Genomic DNA, 20,956 nt, shown 5'->3' on the forward strand with positions numbered 1-20,956 from the left:
ACATACAAGACAGTTACCAGATCTGCATATAGGTGAAAATGTCAGAATACAGAGAGGAGACACTTGGCAGCCAGCTGTGGTTGTGAACAGGCATCAGCAACCAAGATCCTTCATAGTTCGCACGCCGGATGGAAGAGTCTACAGGAGGAACAGGAAGCATCTGCTGAAGACAGGTGAGAGGGTGTTTCCACGTACAGATACACAGGACATTTCCACGGATACAGACATGGAAACAAACGACACCAAGAGTGAGGGGCGTGACGAAACCCCACGACGCAATGACGGTGAGAGTTCGGCACAGACAGACCGAGGTGGAAATGCAGACACAGAGGTTACTCGAGAGACTGACTCTGAAGGACAAGCACAGTCACAGTTCTATCGCACAAGGTCTGTGAGACAAGTCAAACTTCCAGCTAGATACAGAGACTAGATCTACCTACAGTCTCGCACAGTTTGAGACAAAATCACACATGTTATAAGTTCCAAGGTGTGAAATAAAAGGTGTATTAGTCTATGTTAGTACAAGAAAATATACTGCTGTTAGTATTGTAAGATACAATGTAGAATACAGTATAAGAAGTTAAGATTTTTATTAGTTTATGTCATGGCTGTTGTAATGTTAGAAAGTCATACCTAGAGGCATTGTTTTGGTAATTCAAAGTATTGTTAAAAAAAAAACTTGAGAAGGGGGATGTAATGTATTATGTGAATATTTGTAGGTCAGAGTGCGTATGACGTCAGAACGCGAGGTTTTTGTAAAATGGAAGTCTGGTGAATAAACGTGTGTGTTTAATACTGCGATGTCCGAGTCACATTAACGCTACAGTATGGAGGCGCCACTGCACAGGATCAGAAAAAGCCGCATGAAGTTGTAAACTCAGCTAGTTTCATCAATGGGCACTAGAGACTCCAGCATCAAGGACACCTTCAAAAGGCGATGATGCCTCAGAAAGGAGGCATCCATCATTAAGGACCCCCATCACCCAGGACATGCCCTCTTCTCACTGCTACCATCAAGGAGCCTGAAGATGCACACATCCACCATTTCAGGAACAGCTACTCCCCCGCCATCAGATTTTGGAATGGGCAATGAACCCTTGATTACTACCTCAGTATTTCCCCCTCTCTTTTCACATTCCTGCTTCAATTTAGTTTTATTTCTTTATATATACTTACTGTAACTTACAGCTTTTAGTATTGGGTATTGCAATCTACTGCTGCCACAAAACAACAACTTCCACAATATATGCCAGTGATATTACAGGTGATTCTGACACACATTCAGCCTCTGTGCAAGGCTCTGACAGTTGCCAATCTCCTTTATGCTTTGGAGGAAGGTAATCATGCGAGATGCTGTATACCGAGGTTTGCTGATAATACAAATCTAGGTGGAAATCTGGGTTATGAGAAGGACAGGGAAAATGTTAAGTTAATCACTTCAGTATGTAAAAAGGTAGAATATTTCTAAATGGTGATAGGTTGAAGGGAAATAATATTTATGAGTATACCTATGTATGAGACATGATAAATGAATAGATAAATTCAGTAAGCAATTAAGACAGCAAGTTGTATTCCAATCTTTATAGCAAGAGGATCTGATTACAAAATCAGAGACTTCTTGCTCCAGTTACATAGGGCTCTGGTAAAATGACAATGGAAATATCATGTACTGGTTCAGTCTCCCTGGCCAACAACAGATATATACAAAGGAGAATGCTGCAAGGTTCATCAGATTGATTCCTAAGATAGCAAATTTGCTCTGTGAGGGAAGCTTGGGCAGGCTTGCATGTACTTTTCATGTTTAGGAGAATGAAAATCTCATTAAAGTACTCCTAAAACGTTATCCAAAGGCAAAGTTATTTCTTTAAGTTTAATGTTCATTGGTAAACAGCCGAAGTATTCAAAAGTACCAAAAGTATGACATCAAATTTCCCTTGATCCACAACTATTGAAAAGGCGGAAACCTTCTTTCAGCTTTTGTCAAATTCTTTTTGTCTTTAGTATTCAGTGTAAAAAGAGTAATTGACACTAATTATGTAAAAATCCTTACCCTCAGCACATCTTGAATATGCTCTTGTCTCTCTGCTTCTATTGAACGATCAATGTATCTTTTCAGTACTTTTATAAGATCCCTGCAACATTTAGAAATTTGCAATTTAACAAAAACAAATCATTATTAACTTAAAAGCATACTTTCTTCTCTGTCAAACTCCATATTTGTATAAAAAGTTGATCAGTTTCTACAGCTTTGTTTACATTGAAATTGTACTCAAACCAATTTCACTGATGCTAGCAGCAATAGTACATGGTGATCTTGTATCAAGTCAAGTCACTTTTAATTGTCATTTCGACCATAACTGCTGGTACAGTGCATAGTAAAAATGAGACAATGTTTTTCAGGACCATGGTGTTACATGACACAGTACAAAAACCAGACTGAACTATGTAAAAAAAAACAACACAGAGAAAGCTACACTAGACTACAGACCTACACTGAGTGCATAAAGTGCACAAAAACAGTGCAGGCATTACAATAAATAATAAACAGGACAATAGGACAAGGTGTCAGTCCAGGCTTCAGGTATTGAGGAGTCTGATAGCTTGGGGGAAGAAACTGTTACATAGTCTGGTCATGAGAGCCCGAATGCTTCGGAGCCTTTTCCCAGACGGCAGGAGGGAGAAGAGATTGTTTGAGGGGTGCATGGGGTCCTTCATAATGCTGTTTCCTTTGCAGATGCAGCGTCTAGTGTAAATGTCCATGATGGTGGGAAGAGATACCCCGATGATCTTCTCAGCTGACCTCACTATCCGCTGCAGGGTCTTGCGATCCGAGATGGTGCAATTTCCGAACCAGGCAGTGATGCAGCTGCTCAGGATGCTCTCAATACAACCCCTGTCTTCACTCCTGCTTTCATGACCTTCCTTTAGCATAGTCCTGAGCTCAGTGTGCTGCCTTCAGCATGTAGATACATCCACATTCATTCAATGTGGGCATTCTGGAACCCCAGAAGGGGGGGGGGGGGGGGGGGAAATGGCACATTGCATCTTTCACGACAGCAGGAGTTCCTGAAGTCCTTTACAGCTGATAGATTGGAAGTATAGGCACCAATGTAATGTGTTGAGTGTGACAGTCTACCTCTGCAAATTTTCATCAACAGCAATGTAATAATAACCAGTTATTTTTTGGGAGGGAGATAAAAGCATAAGATACTGGAAACACTTCTCGAGAAGGGTCTTTTACCTTAAGCATTAGCTGGCTCTATTTCGCATTCCACAGATGCTACATTACACGCTAAGTGTTCACAATTTTGATTTGTTTCAACTTTAGTTTTTCCAACATTATTGGCCTTCTGATTTTCTTTTGGGATGTCGATCGAAAGACAACTCTTCATCAAGACAAAGGACAGCGTCCGCATACATCATCTGATTACGGACTTCAGAAAGGGTAAGACAAGGGAACACACACCGGTCCTCGAGGGATCAGAAGTGGAGAGAGTGAGCAATTTCAAGTTTCTGGGTGGCAGCATCTCTGAGGATCTATTCTGGGCCCAGTATATCGATGCAGCTACAAAGGCAGCACAACAGTGGCTATATTTCATTAGGAGTTTGAGGAGATTTGGTGTGTCACCGCAGATACTTGCAAATTTCTACAGATGTACTGAGGAGAGCATTCCAATTGGCTACAATACTGTTTGGCTTGGGAGGACTACTGCACAGGATCAAAACGTTGCAGAGAGTTGCAACCTTAGTCAGCGCCATCATGGCCATTAGCCACCATAATATCCAGGACATCTTCAAGGAGCCATGCTTCAAAAAGGCAACATCATTAAGGACCCCCATCACCCAGGACATGCTCTGTTCTCATTGCGATGGTCAGAAGGGAGGTACAGTAGCGTAAAGGTGGCCCCCGTTTTCCGAATGTTCGCATTGACAGCTCGCTGTTACGAAAGACCTACATTAGTACCTGTTTTCGCTAACCAAAGAGGATTTTCGCTTTTACGAAAAAAAAGACGCCCGCTTTATACGTGTGTTTACTCCGAGAAAGACTACCATGACCATGAAACCTTGTGCAGGCAGTTGTGTGCACAAGCGTGTACGTGCGTATGCGTGTACGTGTGTAGGCGTGTACGTGCGTATGCGTGTACGTGTGTAGGCGTGTACGTGCGTATGCGTGTACGTGTGTAGGCGTGTACGTGCCTTTTTTTTCTCCAAATCAATTTTAGCTCGCTGCCTTTCCAATTTTGATAAATGAAACTACACTGTACATTCAATATTTCTACTTTATATAGCTGTGTCTTTATCATATCATTCCTGCTTTTACTACATGTTAGTGTTATTTTAGGTTTTTTGTGTTATTTGGTTTGATTTGGTAGGTTATTTTTTGGGTCTGGGAACGCTCAAAAATTTTTCCCATATAAATTAATGGTAATCGCTTCTTTGCTTTACGACATTTCGGTTTACAAACGATTTTATAGGAATGCTCTACCTTCGGATAGCAGGGGAAACCTGTACTCAACAATTCAGGAACAACCTTTGCCCCTCTCCTATTCAATTTCTGAATGGATGTTGAACCCATGAACGCTACCTCACTGTTTTTTTTTAATTTTTGCACTATTTATTTAAGAGATACACACTCATTATATATATATACACAGTTTTCCTCCATTACTATGTATTACATTGCGCTGCTGCAAAGGCAACAAATTTCACGACATGGTGGTGATATTAAACCCAATACTCATTCTGATCAAAACTGCAACACTGAATCTTTCAACCTGGGCATGTCACCAAGGCTTTGGTTTAATCTCACATCCAAAACAACAGCCCCTTTTGCAGTTGAACATTTCGTCGATAACAAGAAAGATTTTGTGCTCAGGCCTCTGGATTGGGATCCACAAACTTTGTGCTCAACAGGCAAGACCGCAGCCAAGACAGCACTGACACCAAATTACACACAAGTTCAACAAATTGCATTGCCACTTCTTTTCTGTGGAATGCCACGATCTGCTGGCTGCATACTGTGGAGTTTGCATCTGTTCCCTGTGATCGTACAAATTCCATACCGAAGCTTTTATTTCCCCTCACATCTGAAACATACTGCCTTGGAGCGTGGAGGACACATGTACTCTCAGAAGCTTTAAAAAGCATCGAGAGGATTGTTTGAATTGCCAACAGATAAAGGCCAAGGATTAGTGCTGGGAGATTAGTAAACACAGAGATGCACGTGGCAGGCCAAAAGGTCCGCTTCACGACAAGCAACAATGACTTCATGATCTAATTACGTTCGCAGATAAGACAGGCCAACTAATCTATCTATACATGTGAGCCCTGTAGTTTATAAAATCATCTCCGAATTTGGAAAGTTCAGTGCAGCTTTTAATTTCACTATCATGACACCACTGCAGCTGAACTATTAGAAAGCTAAAGGAGAGAAACCCAGTAACAGAAGTATTTAGCTCATTGGATAATCATTGTTTTAAAAACATAGCTCAAATAGAAATCAGCAGTACTCTGCATTGAGCTTTTGGAAAATCAAATTTTTCAGACTACTGCAATTTCATTTTAATGCAGGATATGGTTTTCCGAAATGAACATCATGTGGTATTTTCAGATACAAACAACCCAGTGGGAATGCAAGGGACTAAGAGTTAATGTATAACTGCATCGGATAGTACCTGTAGGCTAATGCTCCGGCAAAATGACTCTCTATGTACGTATCCATAACTGGCTTAAAATGCTGAAACTTGATATCTTGCAGCAAATTTATGATATGAACCTGTGAAAGACATAGGCATTAGTGATCAAAGTGTTCCAGTACAATATAGTGAAATAAACTTTAAATAATTTTTAATACAAAGGACTGCTGTCTGCAAACTATAATATAATTGTTAAGAGAACAATATAACTTTGTTTTTCTCTATGCAATCGCTTGGACGAACATGTAAAATTTAATTTGCAATGGAAATATTAAACTTGAAAAGGAATTACAATAATAGATTTATCAATCAATTGGAAGTTAAATTTGAAAACACTCACCAGTGAATCAAAAACTTTCAATCCATACTTTTGGGAATTCTCATCCAAAATTCCAAATAACGCATCCAGTGTATCTTGCAAAAACTATGAGACATTCAAATGAAACTGTAGACATATGCTTACCCAACAAACCAAATACATTTTAAGTAATGTGCTTTAAAATATTAAATGTAAACAATGCAGTCTACCTTAACTATTTCCGCACCATCGATATCTTTGAATTTTGAGAGAATGTCACATATTCTTTCTGGGTGGGCTCTCCATTTCAAAAAATCCAGCAAATCCCCTTAAAAGCAAAAGATTTATAAAACATGAATAAATATTTCACTAAGTTGAATAATGAAACAATATCATTATTTCCAATATGCTCCAGTCAGAAGCAAGCATGCTAGTTTTATTCTGGTTTTCCATAAACACACATTGATTGATTGTAGGCTTTCTTTTGACACAGTAAAGAGAAAATTCTGGAAATACTCAGCAGCAACTGTGGAGGGAGAAAGTAGAGCATTGCATTTTATCAGAAAGAGGAAATAAATTTCTGCTGTTTACAAGTTCCTCACCCATCAGATCACCTTGGAGGTATTGTGCAATTCATAGCCATACAGCCCAGAAACTGGCCCTTCAGATCAAAGTCCAAACCAAGTCCTAAACACCCATTCATAGTAGATAGATAGATAGATAGATAGATAGATAGATAGATACTTTATTCATCCCCATGGGGAAATTCAACTTTTTTTCCAATGTCCCATACACTTGTTGTAGCAAAACTAATTACATACAATACTTAACTCAGTAAAAAATATGATATGCATCTAAATCACTATCTCAAAAAGCATTAATAATAGCTTTTAAAAAGTTCTTAAGTCCTGGCGGTAGAATTGTAAAGCCTAATGGCATTGGGGAGTATTGACCACTTCATCCTGTCTGAGGAGCATTGCATCGATAGTAACCTGTCGCTGAAACTGCTTCTCTGTCTCTGGATGGTGCTATGTAGAGGATGTTCAGAGTTATCCATAATTGACCGTATTCTTCCCATGTTCTCCCCAATTCAATCACCAGCAGTGCATGCACCATACAAGGCCAAGTGCCATATCAACCAGCACAACTTTGAGATATAGGAAGAAGACAGAGAATGCCGGGGGTGGGGGGGATGGGGAGCAAGGCAGTCAAGAGAGATTTTCTGTTCTCTCCTCAGACAACACCAGAGGTCAGGATAGAACCTGAGTTGTGACTTATGAGGCAGCAGCTCTACAAGCTATACAATTCCTTCCTTCACTGTACTTTTTTTCCCCAAATAATCATCAGCTGACACTTACTTGATGCAAACATTGCCCAGCACCTACCAGCCCAACTACGATGCTGTGCATTTCACAATTAATCATCTTCATCACAAGGTTAGGGGTGAGAGTTTTTGATGATTCTGCTTTATAGTTCTACTTGCAGTCTGTCACGCTGTCTTGTCACCAGCTACTTCCCAAACTGCTATTAGGTTTTTATTGTCTTTTTTTTAAAGTTAGCATGTACAACTTGAACTGTCAGGTTTTTCTCTCATCATATTGGAAGCTTGATTACGCAGAACATACCAACAGCTTTCGTGAAAATCATTGATGTAACTTTTCTCAATCCAATATTTGTCTTCAATACAGTTTAACTGAGGTATACAATTTAAAATTATATATACTTTATCCTAAAATTTCAATTTTGGATTTCATAAGGTTTTAATAAAAAAACCTGAACGTTCCCCAAAAACTTCAGCATGATGTCTTTATCGACATCTTTGCTTTTCCACCACATTTCTATTCTGCAGTCAGAGCATGTGCAATGCAGTGAATTTCTCAGGATGCACCGTGCCTATTCAAGTTGTAGTACTGCTGGGTAATTTTTCTTCAGCAATTTATGCTCAGCAGGTTTTCTTGATATAATTTCAAATACATAAACTCTGAAGCCTTAACATTCTTTTAAAGCTTTATAACTGATAGAAACTAACAATGTGGTGGCAGATTACATTATTGTTATAGTTTTTGCCTTCTGTTCATGCAGTATTGGAATGGGAGTGTCCCTTTAAGACCTGAAAGCACCTTGTCATTTAGCATTTGATATATTCTTACATCAGCAATCTGTTAGTTGAGTACTGACAGCCATAAAGAGAGGAAGCTTTATTAGTAGCTCATTCTTTATGATTTGTTCTATGAAACAGAAAGATAAATGAGCCCAAGTTAGTACAGCTTATTTGATTTTAGAACATGTAAAGCTGGAGAAGAATGAAGCAGGTTCTTAACTAATATTTAATTTTCTTTTAAAGTGGTGTTACTTGTCTTGGCAAGCAATACCAAAGGAGGCAGGCAGCTTTTTCCACAAAGGTCCCTCTGATGATCAAGATAGCAGGAGTGACGTACTTGACCAGAGGTGGATTTGAGAATTATGAGGATGAATACAAAGCCCAGATTAAATAGGCAGCTAAGTGACCATCTTGCTCTAGTGGAGGAAACCCCAGGAGTTGGAATAATGTATGCAAAGGATTGTGTGCCAAAACAATTGCAAAATGAAGTGATATGTAGTAGTAGACGTCGCAAAGTTGATAGAAATGTGCTGTTTTGGTACATTATCAGAGCAAGTTGATAGTATCCTAAATATCATGCTCTTTATTGATTTTATGGGAAGATTAAAGATGTTTTTCCAAAATCATGCAGATTTCCAGCATTAACAGTGAATGTTTGTCAACAGGAGTCGCCCGCTTGTCGAATTCATAATGGAATAGTGTGTGAAGCAAATGTTAGTGAGATCCTTGGTCAGAAGAACCCCATTGTGTAAGCATCTATGGATGAATAGTAAAGTTATTGAGCTAATCGAGAGTAAGCCAGAAAAAACAGACAAATGAGAGATGTAGCAGAATAGAAAACAGTCCTTTATGCTCACATTAAATTCTGAGAACCATGCAAAAATGATTGTATGCTTTCAGAGCAAGCAGTTAAAGAGTCAGTACTTGGGATAGTATAAGCAGTTATTTGGAGTGTTTGGATGTCAGTCAAGTCATTTACAAAGATCCATAAATACCATTCAAAGAGCAGTACAGTACAGGAAGAGGCCTTCAGCCCACAAAGCCGTGCCAAATTAGTTAAACCAATGATACATATTAACACTAATCCCTTCTGCCTGTATATGGACCATACACTTCCATTCTCTGCAAAGCCATGTGCCCATCTAAGCACGGTTTAAAAAGCTTCTATCATAACTACCTCCACCACCACACTGTGTAAAAAGAAAAACTGCAGCGCACATATCCTTTAAACTTTGCCCCTGTCGTCTTAAACTAATGCCCTGTTATTAGAGAAATCAACCATGGGAAAAGGTTGAAGGTGAGGAGCACAGCACAGCAGAATGAAGGTTCCTGACCAATATTGACTCTTCCTTTCCATAGATGCTGCCTGACTTGCTGAGGCCTCTCCGTGTTTTCTGATTTCTGTGCAATCACTCTGCTCTTGGTACCAGATCAGGGGAGCACTTGGAATCCTGGAACCACGGCATTTATCAAATGGCATGATACTGTGAGTTGGGCAAATTACAATCATGCAATCTGCACAACAGGTCAGAACTTTTTTTTCATGTTTAGAATTACATCAGCAACATATCTTCATAATGAACTGATACACATTATTAAATTATCACAATACAGATCTAATGAAGTCTAAGAAATAATTACTAAACAATTATCTGAACAAGAGTTTGTGCATTATAGAAGTAAATCCCTCCTCCTCTCCATTTCAGCTTATATGTCCTTCAGGGGAAAAATCTGTACTTTCAGAAGGAATCAATGGCACTTAATGCACACAGTATCTGCATGCACATAATGTGCTCCAAGTAATTATGACCATAATCCAATATTCTTGACCCACATTAGCAGTATTGTGCAGTTGGGACCTCCCCATTCAGTTTTACTTTGACTAGATGTACAGCATTGAATGGTACCTAATTTAAAAGAATCAATATTAAATTGGCAAGTTGAGTGTAAGTAATCAAAAGATAACTGGAGTGAGAATTAAGAGACAGAAAATAATCACTAACAGAAAAACCCTTCAGCAATTGGGGCTGTGCAATCTACTGGAGGAACTCAGCATGTCAAGCAGCATCTGTGGGAGGAAGGGCATTGTCGACACTTAGAACTTAGCATCAGGACTGATGCTGAGGCTGAAAATAAGGTTTATTTCTGTTTCTAATGTTGCAGTGGAATCACACAACTGTCACAACACAGTAGGCAATTTGCCCATCAAATCTATAACAGTTTTGATTTAAGCAATCCTCTCAAACTATTCCCTTAATCTTGCCAAGCCCTATATCCTGAATACTGAGATCAATTTCTACCATGTCCAAGTAGAAACCATTTTTTCTAACTTCCTTCTATCAGGCTATTATAGTATTGAATATTTAATTTCTTCCTTATATCAAACTGATACAATTTTGAATATTTCCTCCCTTGTTATAAAGAGAAACACTCACAACATCTCTGCATGTAACTGCTCTCCTTATCTGCGGCACATTTTAGATAAATCTGCCCTGCAAGCTCTTCAAGGCTTTAGCATCCTTCTTTATAACTGCAGAGGCATATTCTGTGTTTTGTAAAATGTGTACATGAATACAAAGGTTTATCATAAGAATCATTTGCTCAAAATGAAAACAAGTGCTTAAACATATCATGACCACTGGCTTGGAAACAAAGACCAGGTAACCAAATTCCACTTGTGGTTTTTGTGTTGCTATTAAAACCATAAGACTATAAGATACAGGAGCAGAATTGGGTAATTTGGCCCATTGAGTCTTCTCTGCCATTCAATCATGGCTGATCCATTTTTGTTCCCCTCCTTAGCCCCACTCCGTGACCTTCTCCCTGTAACCTTTGATGCCATGGCCAATCAACAACCTATCAATCTCTGCCTTAAAGACACCCAGCGACCCAGCCTCCACAGCTGCCTGTGGTAATAAATTCCACAAATTCACCACCCTCTGGCAAAGAAATTTCTCTGCATCTATCTTAAATGGATGCTCCTCTATCCTGAAGCTGTGCCCTCTTGTCCTAAACTCCCCCACCGTGGGAAACATCCTTTCCACATCTACTCTGTCTAGGCCTTTCAACATTTGGATGGTTTCAATGAGATCCCCCCCTCATTCTTCCCCTTTTTTGCGAGTACATATCCAAAGCTATCAAACGTTTCTTGTATGATAACCCTTTCATTCCGGGTATCATCCTTGTGAATCTCCTCTGAACCCTCTCCAATGCCAGCACATCTTTTCTTAGATGAGGAGCCAAAAACTGTTTACAATACTCAAGATGAGGCCTCACCAGTGCTTTATAAAGCCTCAGTGTCACATCCCTGCTCCTGTATTCTTGACCTCTTGAAATGAACGCTAACATTCCATTTGCCTTCCTCTCCACCGACTCTACCTGCAAGTAAACCTTTAGAGTGTTTTGACCAAGGACTCTCAAGTCCCTTTGCATCTCAGATTTTTGGATTTCTCCCTGTTTAGAAAAATAGTCTTCACATTTATTTCCTCTACCAAAGTGCATGACCATGCATTTTCCAACACTGTATTTCATTCACCACTTTTCGCCCATTCTCTTAATCTGTCCAAGTCTTTCTGCAGCCTACCTGTTTACCCAACACTACCTGTCCCTCCACCAATCTTCATATCATCTGCAAACTTGGCAACAAAGCCATCTACTCCATAAACATACATCATAAAAAGAAGTGGTCCCAACACCTATCCCTGCAGAACACCACTAGTCGCTGGCAGCCAACCAAAAAAAGAATCCTTTTATTCCTACTCACTGCCTTCTACCAATCAGCAAATGCTCCAATCATGCTAGTAACTTTCTTGTAGTCCCATGGGCTCTTAAGTTGGAAGCAGCTTCATGTGTGGCACCTTGTCAAAAGCCTTCTGAAAATCCAAATATACAACACCCACTGCATCCCCTTTATCTATCTTACTTGTAATCTCCTCAAAGAATTCCAATAGGTTCAAACAGCAAGATTTTCCCTTAATCAAACCATGCTGACTTTGTCCTATCTTGTCCTGTGTCACCAAGTACTCCATAACCTCGTCCTTAACAATTGACACCAACATCTTCTCAATCAGTGAGGTCAGGTTAACTGCTCTATAATATCCTTTCTGCTGCCTTCCTCCTTTCTTAAAGAGTGAAGTGATATTTGCAATTTTCCAGTCCTCTGGCACCACGCCAGAGTCCAATGATTTTTGAAAGATCATTTCTAATGCCTCCACAATCTCTACCACTAACTTTTTCAGAACCCTAGCGTGCAGTTCATCTGTTCTGGGTGACTTATATACCCTTAGGTCTTTCAGCTTTTAAAGCACCTTCTCCCTTGTAATCATAACTGCACTCATTTCTCTACATTCACACCCTTCAACATCTGGCACACTGCTAGTGTCTTCCACAGTGAAGACTGATGCAAAATACTCATTTAGTTCAAGAGCCATCTCCTCGTTCCCTGTTATTATTTCTCCGGCCTTAATTTTTGTTTTTGCATACTTGTAAAAACTTTTACTATCTAGCTTGCTCTCATATTTCATCTTTTCCCTCCTAATGATTCTTTTAGTTGCCCTCAGTAGGTTTTTAAAAGCTTCCCAATCCTCTGTATTCCCACTAATTTTGGATTTGTTGTATGCCCTCTCTTTTGCTTTTACATTAGCTTTGAATACCCTTGTCAGCCATGGTTGTACTATTTTGCCATTTGTGTATTTCTTTGTTTTTGGAATAGATCCATCCTGCAGCTTCCTTATTTTTCTCAGAAACTTATGGCATTGCTGTTCAGCTGTCATCCCTGCCAGCACCTCCTTCCTATTTACTTTTTTCATCTCCTCTCTCAGCCCACTGTACTTTCCTTTACTCCAGTGAAATACTACGACGTCAGACGTTACTTTCTCCCCATCAAATTTCATGTTGAACTCAATCACATTGTGATCACTGCCTCCTAAAGTTTCTTTTACCTTAAACTCCCTAATTGCCTCCAGTTCGTTACATAACACCCAATCCAGTACAGATGATTCCCTAGGAGGCTCAACGACAAACCGCTCTAAAACACCATCTCATAGGCATTCAACAAATTCACCCTCTTCAGATCCATTACCAGCCTGATTTTCACGATCTACCTGCATGTTAAAATCTCACATGACTACCGTAATATTGCCCTTTTGACACACCTTCGCTATTTCCCTTTGTAACCTGTGGCCCACATCCCAGGTACTGTTGGGAGGCCTGCATAAAACTGCCATCAGGGTCTTTTTATCCTTGCAGTTTCTTAACTCAACCCACAAGGATTCAACATCTTCTAATCCTATGTCACATCTTTCTACTGATTTGATACCATTCCTTACCAGCAGAACCATGCTAACCTCTCTGCCCAACATCCTATCCCTCCAAACAATGTGTAACCCTGGACATTCAGCTCCCAACTACAACCATCCTTCAGCCAAGATTCAGTGATGGCCACAACATCATACCTGACGATCTCTAATAGTGCAACAAGATCATCCACCTTATTTCTTATGCTCTCTCGGTGCATTGAGATACAACACTTTGAGTACTGTATTTGCTACCTTTCTTGATTCTGCATTCTTAATGCACTGATACTTACCCTGCTGGCTGCAATTTTGTCCTATTGTCTGCCTGCCCTTCCTGACAGCCTGACTGCATGCCTTCTTTGTTTTTTCATTATCCATCCTATCTTGAATCCCTTCACTCTGGTCCCAACCCCCCTGCCAAATTAGCTTAAACCTTCCCCAACAGCTCGAACAAACCTGGCTGTGAGAATATTGGAACTCCCTCAGGTTCAGTTGCAACCTATCGCTTTTATAAAGGTCGTAACCTCTGCCAATAAAGGTCCCAATGATCCAAGAACCCGAAGCCCTGCCTCCTGCACGAGCTTTTCAGCCACGCATCTTACTTGCCAAATCATCCTGTTTCTACCCTCACTAGCTCATGACACAGGCAGCAAGCTAGAAATTACTACCCTGGAGGTCCTGCTTATCAGCTTTCTAAATTCTCTCTTCAGGACCTCTTTGAATTCCCTTCCTGTTATTGGTAACAATATGTACTAAAACATCTGGTAGCTCTGCCTCCCCCACTCCCTCTAAAATTCTGTGGACACGTTCCGAGACATCCCTGACCCTAGCACCAGGGAGGCAACATACCATCTGGGTGTCCCGTTCATGTCCACAGAATCTCCTGTCTTCTCCTCTGACTATTGAATCCCCCATTACTATTGGTCCCTCCTTCTTCCTCTTTCACACCATGGACCCATGCTCAGTGCCAGTAACCTGGTCTCTGTGGCATTCCCCTGGGAAGCCATCCTCCACAACAGTATCCAAAAAGTATACTTATTACTGAGGGGAATGGGCACAGGGGTGCTCTGCCCTAACTGTCTATCACATTTCCATATCTCCTGACAGTCACCCAGCTACTCGCCTCTGCAACTTCGGGGTGCCTACTTTCCTTTAATGATGTGCTCACTCTCCCGTACAAGCCGAAGGTCATCCAGCTGTTGCTCCAGGTCCCTAACACGGTCGTCAAGGAGCTGCAGCCAGATGCACTTCATGCAGATGTAGTTCCCCGAGAGACTCTGGGTCTCCCAGGAGTCCAACGCCCAGCATGAAGAACACATAATGGCCATTTACTGCACTAGGTACAGTGAGACGAAAAAAAATGGGAACCTTAACAGAAACTTCCTGAAGCTTCCTTTGAGCCAAAGCCTGACACTCCTACTCTCACCACTGGCCTACCACCAAAAATGGCCGCCCCCGCTTGTCCTTTCCATACATTAATTCGTTGTGCTCTGCTCCTCCTACTGACAGGATGGCCGGAATGAGCCCAAACACCCATGAAGCTCTCCTTTGAAGCAAGCATCACTGACCTGCGAGAAACCTTGTCGCTGTGATCTGCCCCCGCTGCTAATTGGGCCGCTGTTAACTTTACAGCCACAGCTCTGTGTGCCAAGGCATGTCAAAAATGTGCAATTTCAGTCATTCATGATGTACAGGTCCCTCGCAAAGAGAACTACTTCCCTTTGGGAAGTCAATGTAACTTAGGAGTTGCAAATCCTAGAATCATCCCCTTCAGCATTATTTGAACCTTTTCCACACGGACAATGGATAGAAACTGAGTCCCAAAGTATCACAAAAATCAAATGAAAATTTTTTAAAGTAGAAAATCCATTTATTGCACATGGAAAACATCTCCTCACCATTCTGAGTGAGCTTAGTGGAACACAGAAATGATGAGATCCAAAATGTCTCCTTGGAAGCTTTAACTGGCTGACTGATCCCTTTACAATAATGAAGTTTGAGGTAGCGAGTAGGGTCCTGAAAGTTTGTGCCTTCTTCACACTGCAAGATAAAAACATGAGTTTTATCTGACTTATCACTCGCATTAAAATAACTTACAGTATTACATTATTCTCAAATTTGACGAGAACTTGCAGCATTTCAGGTCGTGCAGACAGCTCATTTACTGCAGATTTATATCTATGTAGCCAAAAGTACTGTAAGCATTTTATTAATGAATCTGTACCTAGGTTAGGAACTCATAACTGTATGATGGGATATAAAATAGAATTAATCATTTGGTTTTATATGTCTATACACAACGTCACCAGTTCTGGAAAACTGATATATTAGAATGTTAAACCCTGACAGGTTTGCTGGGACTTCACCAACAGTGCCTTCCAGTAATGATTTTACCAAATAGTTAAACAGTTATGAAGAGGCATTTGAGGAAATGGTGATTGCCCAAACCAGTGCCAATGGGTCTACAATAACTAACTCTGCCTTAGGGGGAAAAATAACAGCTCCATACAGCAACCAATTGAACAAGATGTCAGCAAGCAACTGAGTCAATGGTTCCACGCCTGATCGGCTGTGACTAATGCTTTGTCAACTGCAGCTCACTGGCTCAAAGAGCCTATGCCAACAAAAAAACAAACAGGTAAAACGACTATTTATAGAACCTTGTCTCATACACTACTTAATAATCCGCAAAAAGACGTATGATAGCTTACTCTTGATATCCAGTTATTTAGATGAACTCAAAGAGCAATTTACCTTGTGGACCAAGAGCTCATGAATACCGTCTGGTAATGTTCTGCCATCTTCTTGCATCAGTGGAACAAAGGAGAACCCAAAAAGTTTCCTCTCTCCTTTCTCTTTTGCTGAGAACAAAATAAGGACAATTAAATGCTGTAATGAAAGATCTAACAGCCAATGCTTGTGCAAATCAAATCACTATAAAAATACTCAAGGAAAATTGAGTCTAAATCTTATTTAAACATAACAAATAATAAAGGTAAAAAAATAAGGGAGCCTACAGGGATCACAAATATCATTCAGGAAATCTTAAATGTTCTCTCTCGAGGGCAGTACTGTTACTAAAATTCAACCAGCCTTTAATCCACTTTGCAATTCCATGGGTTTTATAATTAGTTGATCCACAATCAACGACAGTGTATTCAGATCTCATTTCCATGGTTTCTCTTGTACTTGATAACAGATCCAAGATGCATAGTTTAATTGCATGTTTAGGTAGTGATGCTGGTTGAGAAAGGACGTGTGGCAAACAACATCACATTCCACAAACACGAATCAGCATTGTGATAATTTGAGTCCTGCCAAAGCAGCATTGTATCAAAACCGTTTCCACATAAATGAAAGAACCATTTGATTAATGCAACTCATCTTGTGAAAAGTCACTCATGATTGATACAATAATATTAAGGCAAATGCACCATGAATAAGAGCCATTCCCAGTTTAGTAACTGATATAAATGTATAATAAATGCATTTATGATTTGTATTAAAAGGTCAATTATTTTGTTTTTGTTTGGGAGAACAGCAGCACTACCATTTACGGATTTTGCTGTTGTTAAATGCAAAGCCAGGTTCGGTTGTGGAACAGCTTCACCGTGCAGTTACCTTTTGAAAATCAGCACATTCACAGATCATGGGACGCAGTTTTATTTAGATTTGGAGAGACTAAAATGGTATATTCCCAAAATAGAATTTGAAGTTCTTCTAAGTGCCAAACTGATTATTCACCCTCCCCCTCTATATAACATGATGCAAATGAGATGAAGAATCATTGCTACATTGGTGAAAGCAGAATTTGTGCTTTACTGTTTTTTTTCCTCCATTCCAAACAAAATCTACGGTCAATATAGGCAAGGGAAATAGATGTACACATGCTAACTATTTTTAAATTATCAGTGGCACTGTTTTACCTACAAAAATATGGCTCTAATCATTTAGCCTTCATCACCCTAATAATGAGGAGATTTTTAAAAAGAGCCATGTGAACAATATACATTTTGTCTGTAGCTTTTCATTTTAAAGGTACAGGCTCATCTGAAAGTGATTTTAATGACACAAAATTAACTGAAAATAACCTAATTAGCTCACTGAATTTGGAAATCAATGTTCATATTCATTTCACCCTATTATTGTACACTATACAATCTTAGGTAATTTCATAATTAATCAGGTCACCACTGATTCTGGTTGGAACAAATTTAATAAGCCATTAACCTTTCACAGATAATAAACACAAGAGATTCTGCAGATGCTGGAAATTCAGCTCCTCTGTCAACTCCATTCAGGGCCCCAAAGTCCTTCCAGGTGAGTCAACATTTCACCTGGAAACCTCTAAGCTGGTGAGACATGACGAAGACTGGAATCCATTCTGTCAAACACCTTGTCTCCACCCACAACAAACATGATTTCCTGGTGGTTAACCGTTAATTCCAATGCAATCCCCATTCCCGACATGCCTTCTCTAGTGTCATGATGAGGCCACTCTCAGGTTGGAGGAGCAACACCTCACATTCCATCCGGGTACCCTCCAACCTGATGGCATGAACATAAAACTTCCAGTAATTCTTCCTCCCACTTCCCTCTTTTTCTTTCCCAATCTGGCTCCCCTTCTTCCTCTTCCTCACCTGCTCCCTGGTGCCCCTCCTCCTTCCCTTTCTCCCATTGTCCACCTTCCTCTCCTATTAGATTCCTTCTTCTTCAGCTCTTTACCTTTTCTACCAATCAGCTTCCAGCTTTTTACTTCATTCACCCCTTCCCCACCCACCATGCTTCACCCATCACCTGCCAGGTTGTGTTCCTTACCCTCCTGAAACCTTCCCGAAGGGTCTCAGCCTGAAACATTGCCTGTTTCTTTTTCCACAGACGCTACCTGACCTGCTGAGTTCATCCGGCACTTTGTGTAGGTTACCCTACAACCTTTAACAGATATTCAAGTTATTCTTGGAATCAAATGGTAACTTTGTCTACCAAACTATTTTGGCAAACATTGCCCTTAATTTGAAATATGTGATAGGGAAGAATAAGCAGAGAGATTTTATATATTTTAATTGATTCTTTGGCAGGCCAGCTACGTTATATCAGACATTGTTGTTTAATTTCACACATGCAGATCACCATGATCACAGTACTTGGGCTATTCAGAGTGCAAGTCAATGATGTAACAATGCTTACTGGAACAGTGCCTGAATTCCAGGCGGATGTGTGCACCCCGAAATTTATCCACGGGAATAGGAAGCTTCAGCAGCTCACCCCATCTGGGGCTATTGTTGTGATAAAGCACAAATGAGTGATGCTCACTCACTGGCACTTCTCCAGATCCTAGTGAAATACAATCCTGTGGGAGGAAGGAAAAATGTTTTCAAGGTCAAGGAAGTGTGAAGCTTGTACATTTCTGCCCATAAAATGGGAACACAATCTTATAAAATGCAGCTTATAAAATACAACCAATAGAAAACCAGTTGCAAAAAACATGAACAGCAAGCAATAAAACAGGCTCTCCTGGCATTTTAATGAAAATATATTGATTGTCACTACTTGTTTAATCCTTTTACTGAGTTAAGGCTGATTTATACTTGTGCATACAGGCTATGCCGCAGCCTACGCTGTAACCCTGATTTTCACTTCTGTGTCGCTCTACTTTGTAGTGAGCATGCGTTGGTGTGCGCTAAAACGCTAGTTGGCGGTGGGGTTTCTATGCCACTGTGTTGAGTTTCTTCATGAGAGACATGGACGAGGAAATGCATTTCAAACATCTTCGCATGTCGGCAGGTAGATTTGACGATTTGGTTCATCTATTTCGCACCGGTGTACGCACAGCCTACAGAGATGGCGGAGAAGCAGCAACCGGAAATGCGATGCTACCAAGCGGACCAATTGCAGTTGTTGCAGTCTGCGTCGCTGCGATGCGCAAGTAACTTTTCTGGAGAGGTGCACGTCACTCTACGGCGTAGGGTACAGCATAGGTACGGCGTAGGGTACGCATTATCTACGGCGTTGATGCGACGCACAAGTATAAATCAGCCTTTATAGAGCAGCTTACAATAAATACCACATTCATGTAACATGATGTATCTTATTAAACACAAAATTAACATTCTACAGTTGCCTAAGATAATTGAACTCCATTTTGGATTTAATGATTAGAAATAAACTTTAATTAGTTAATAATCCAATGTCAGGGGAACACCCAGCGATCACTAAGTGGTAATATATAGCATTACACTGAGGAGGGAGAAATGAAATCTTAAACTAAGCGTTGAGATTTAAGTACTGCTGATATTGGTGAGATTAGCCAGAAACTGGCCACAAAAGACTGGGCAGAACTATTAACTGATGAGCAGTGGGAGATGGTTAAATAAATAATCAGTGCAATAAAAGACAGACACAAACCCCTAAAGGGCAAGAGATCCACTTGTGTAATTAAACAATCAAGGTGAACAAGCAAAATGATACAATTAAACTAAACATCTTTGAAATAAAGCAAAGAACACATATTCCCCTGGACAGTGCACACAAAATGCTGGTGGAACACAGCAGGCCAGGCAGCATCTATAGGGAGAAGCACTGTCGACGTTTCGGGCCGAGACCCTTCGTCAGGACTAACGTGAAGCGTTTGTGAAAGTTAGCTGAGAGGCAGAGGTTAGCAAAAATGTCATATTGTAGCGGTGTGCTACACGCAGCGCTAAAATAACGACACGGAGTCGGTAAACTGCAATTAAAGAAGATTTTATTCGAACTTCACAGCCTTGCTTTAAAGCCTCCCTCATCCCGCCCTCCCCGGGCGCGGATGCTGTAAGGGGCACGTACTCACAAACCCCCGCAGGCTTTTGTCCCTTTGTTGCGGACCTGGCCTTTGTGCCGGCGCGCTGGCTATTTGTGAGCCGGTTCGAGTGCACTAGGAAGTGGGTCGCCACAATTATACATTTCCCCAAACAATAAACTTCGCCACAATATGACCAATGCAAGAAACACGATAAATGGAATCAACAAAATTCTGTTAAACAACTAATTTGCATTGTTTTCACATTGGATGTTAAGGATGAAATAAAAAGTTCAATCAAACATTGAAATGTGCTGATGCTGGAATCCTAAAATCAAAATAGAAAATGCTGTAAATATTCAAAAGACCAAGAGGCATTGCAGGGAAAATAAATAAAGTTAATATTTTAGGTTGAAGATCTTTTGTCAGATCTTGTAGGGAGACAAAAGCTCATTAGACTGCAGCGTTCTGGGGGGGGGGGGGGATATCCAATTGGGTGAAGTGGGGTGACCATAAAAATAATCGGTAAATAAGCTTATCTGGTCATTATGGAAATAGAAGCTGTTAGAGAGTGCAAATTTGCATAAGGAATATAGGATTTATAAAATGTTGGGCAGGAAGGCATGTCCGACAGGTCAGGATAGACATCCCAGCCTCCCAGAGGTAAAAGAAAAAGAAAAAACAATCTGAGCTAATATCATAAATGGATGACAGAAATCAAGTTACCCCCAATTGTATGGCTCAATATTGTATTTCACAACTAATACAATCAATTTGTCTAGTGTTTTGATA

At 40.3% G+C, this 20,956-nt stretch overlaps 1 protein-coding gene across 9 annotated transcripts in view; it reads right to left on the reverse strand.

The window, feature by feature from the left end:
• The window catches only part of LOC140734855 (dedicator of cytokinesis protein 4-like), a 356,660-nt gene that overhangs the window by 148,574 nt on the left and 187,130 nt on the right, over positions 1-20,956 (reverse strand). For all 9 annotated transcript variants that reach the window (XM_073059457.1, XM_073059454.1, XM_073059460.1 and 6 more), the window contains exons 15-21: positions 18,577-18,739; positions 16,144-16,250; positions 15,288-15,429; positions 6,225-6,322; positions 6,037-6,120; positions 5,676-5,776; positions 2,051-2,132 (exon numbers count right to left, since the gene is read on the reverse strand). In XM_073059457.1, the coding sequence (XP_072915558.1) occupies positions 2,051-2,132; positions 5,676-5,776; positions 6,037-6,120; positions 6,225-6,322; positions 15,288-15,429; positions 16,144-16,250; positions 18,577-18,739 (777 nt within the window). The remainder of the gene's footprint in view (positions 1-2,050; positions 2,133-5,675; positions 5,777-6,036; positions 6,121-6,224; positions 6,323-15,287; positions 15,430-16,143; positions 16,251-18,576; positions 18,740-20,956) is intronic.

This window comes from Hemitrygon akajei, chromosome 10, assembly GCF_048418815.1.
Source record: "Hemitrygon akajei chromosome 10, sHemAka1.3, whole genome shotgun sequence".
Lineage (NCBI taxonomy): Eukaryota > Metazoa > Chordata > Chondrichthyes > Myliobatiformes > Dasyatidae > Hemitrygon > Hemitrygon akajei.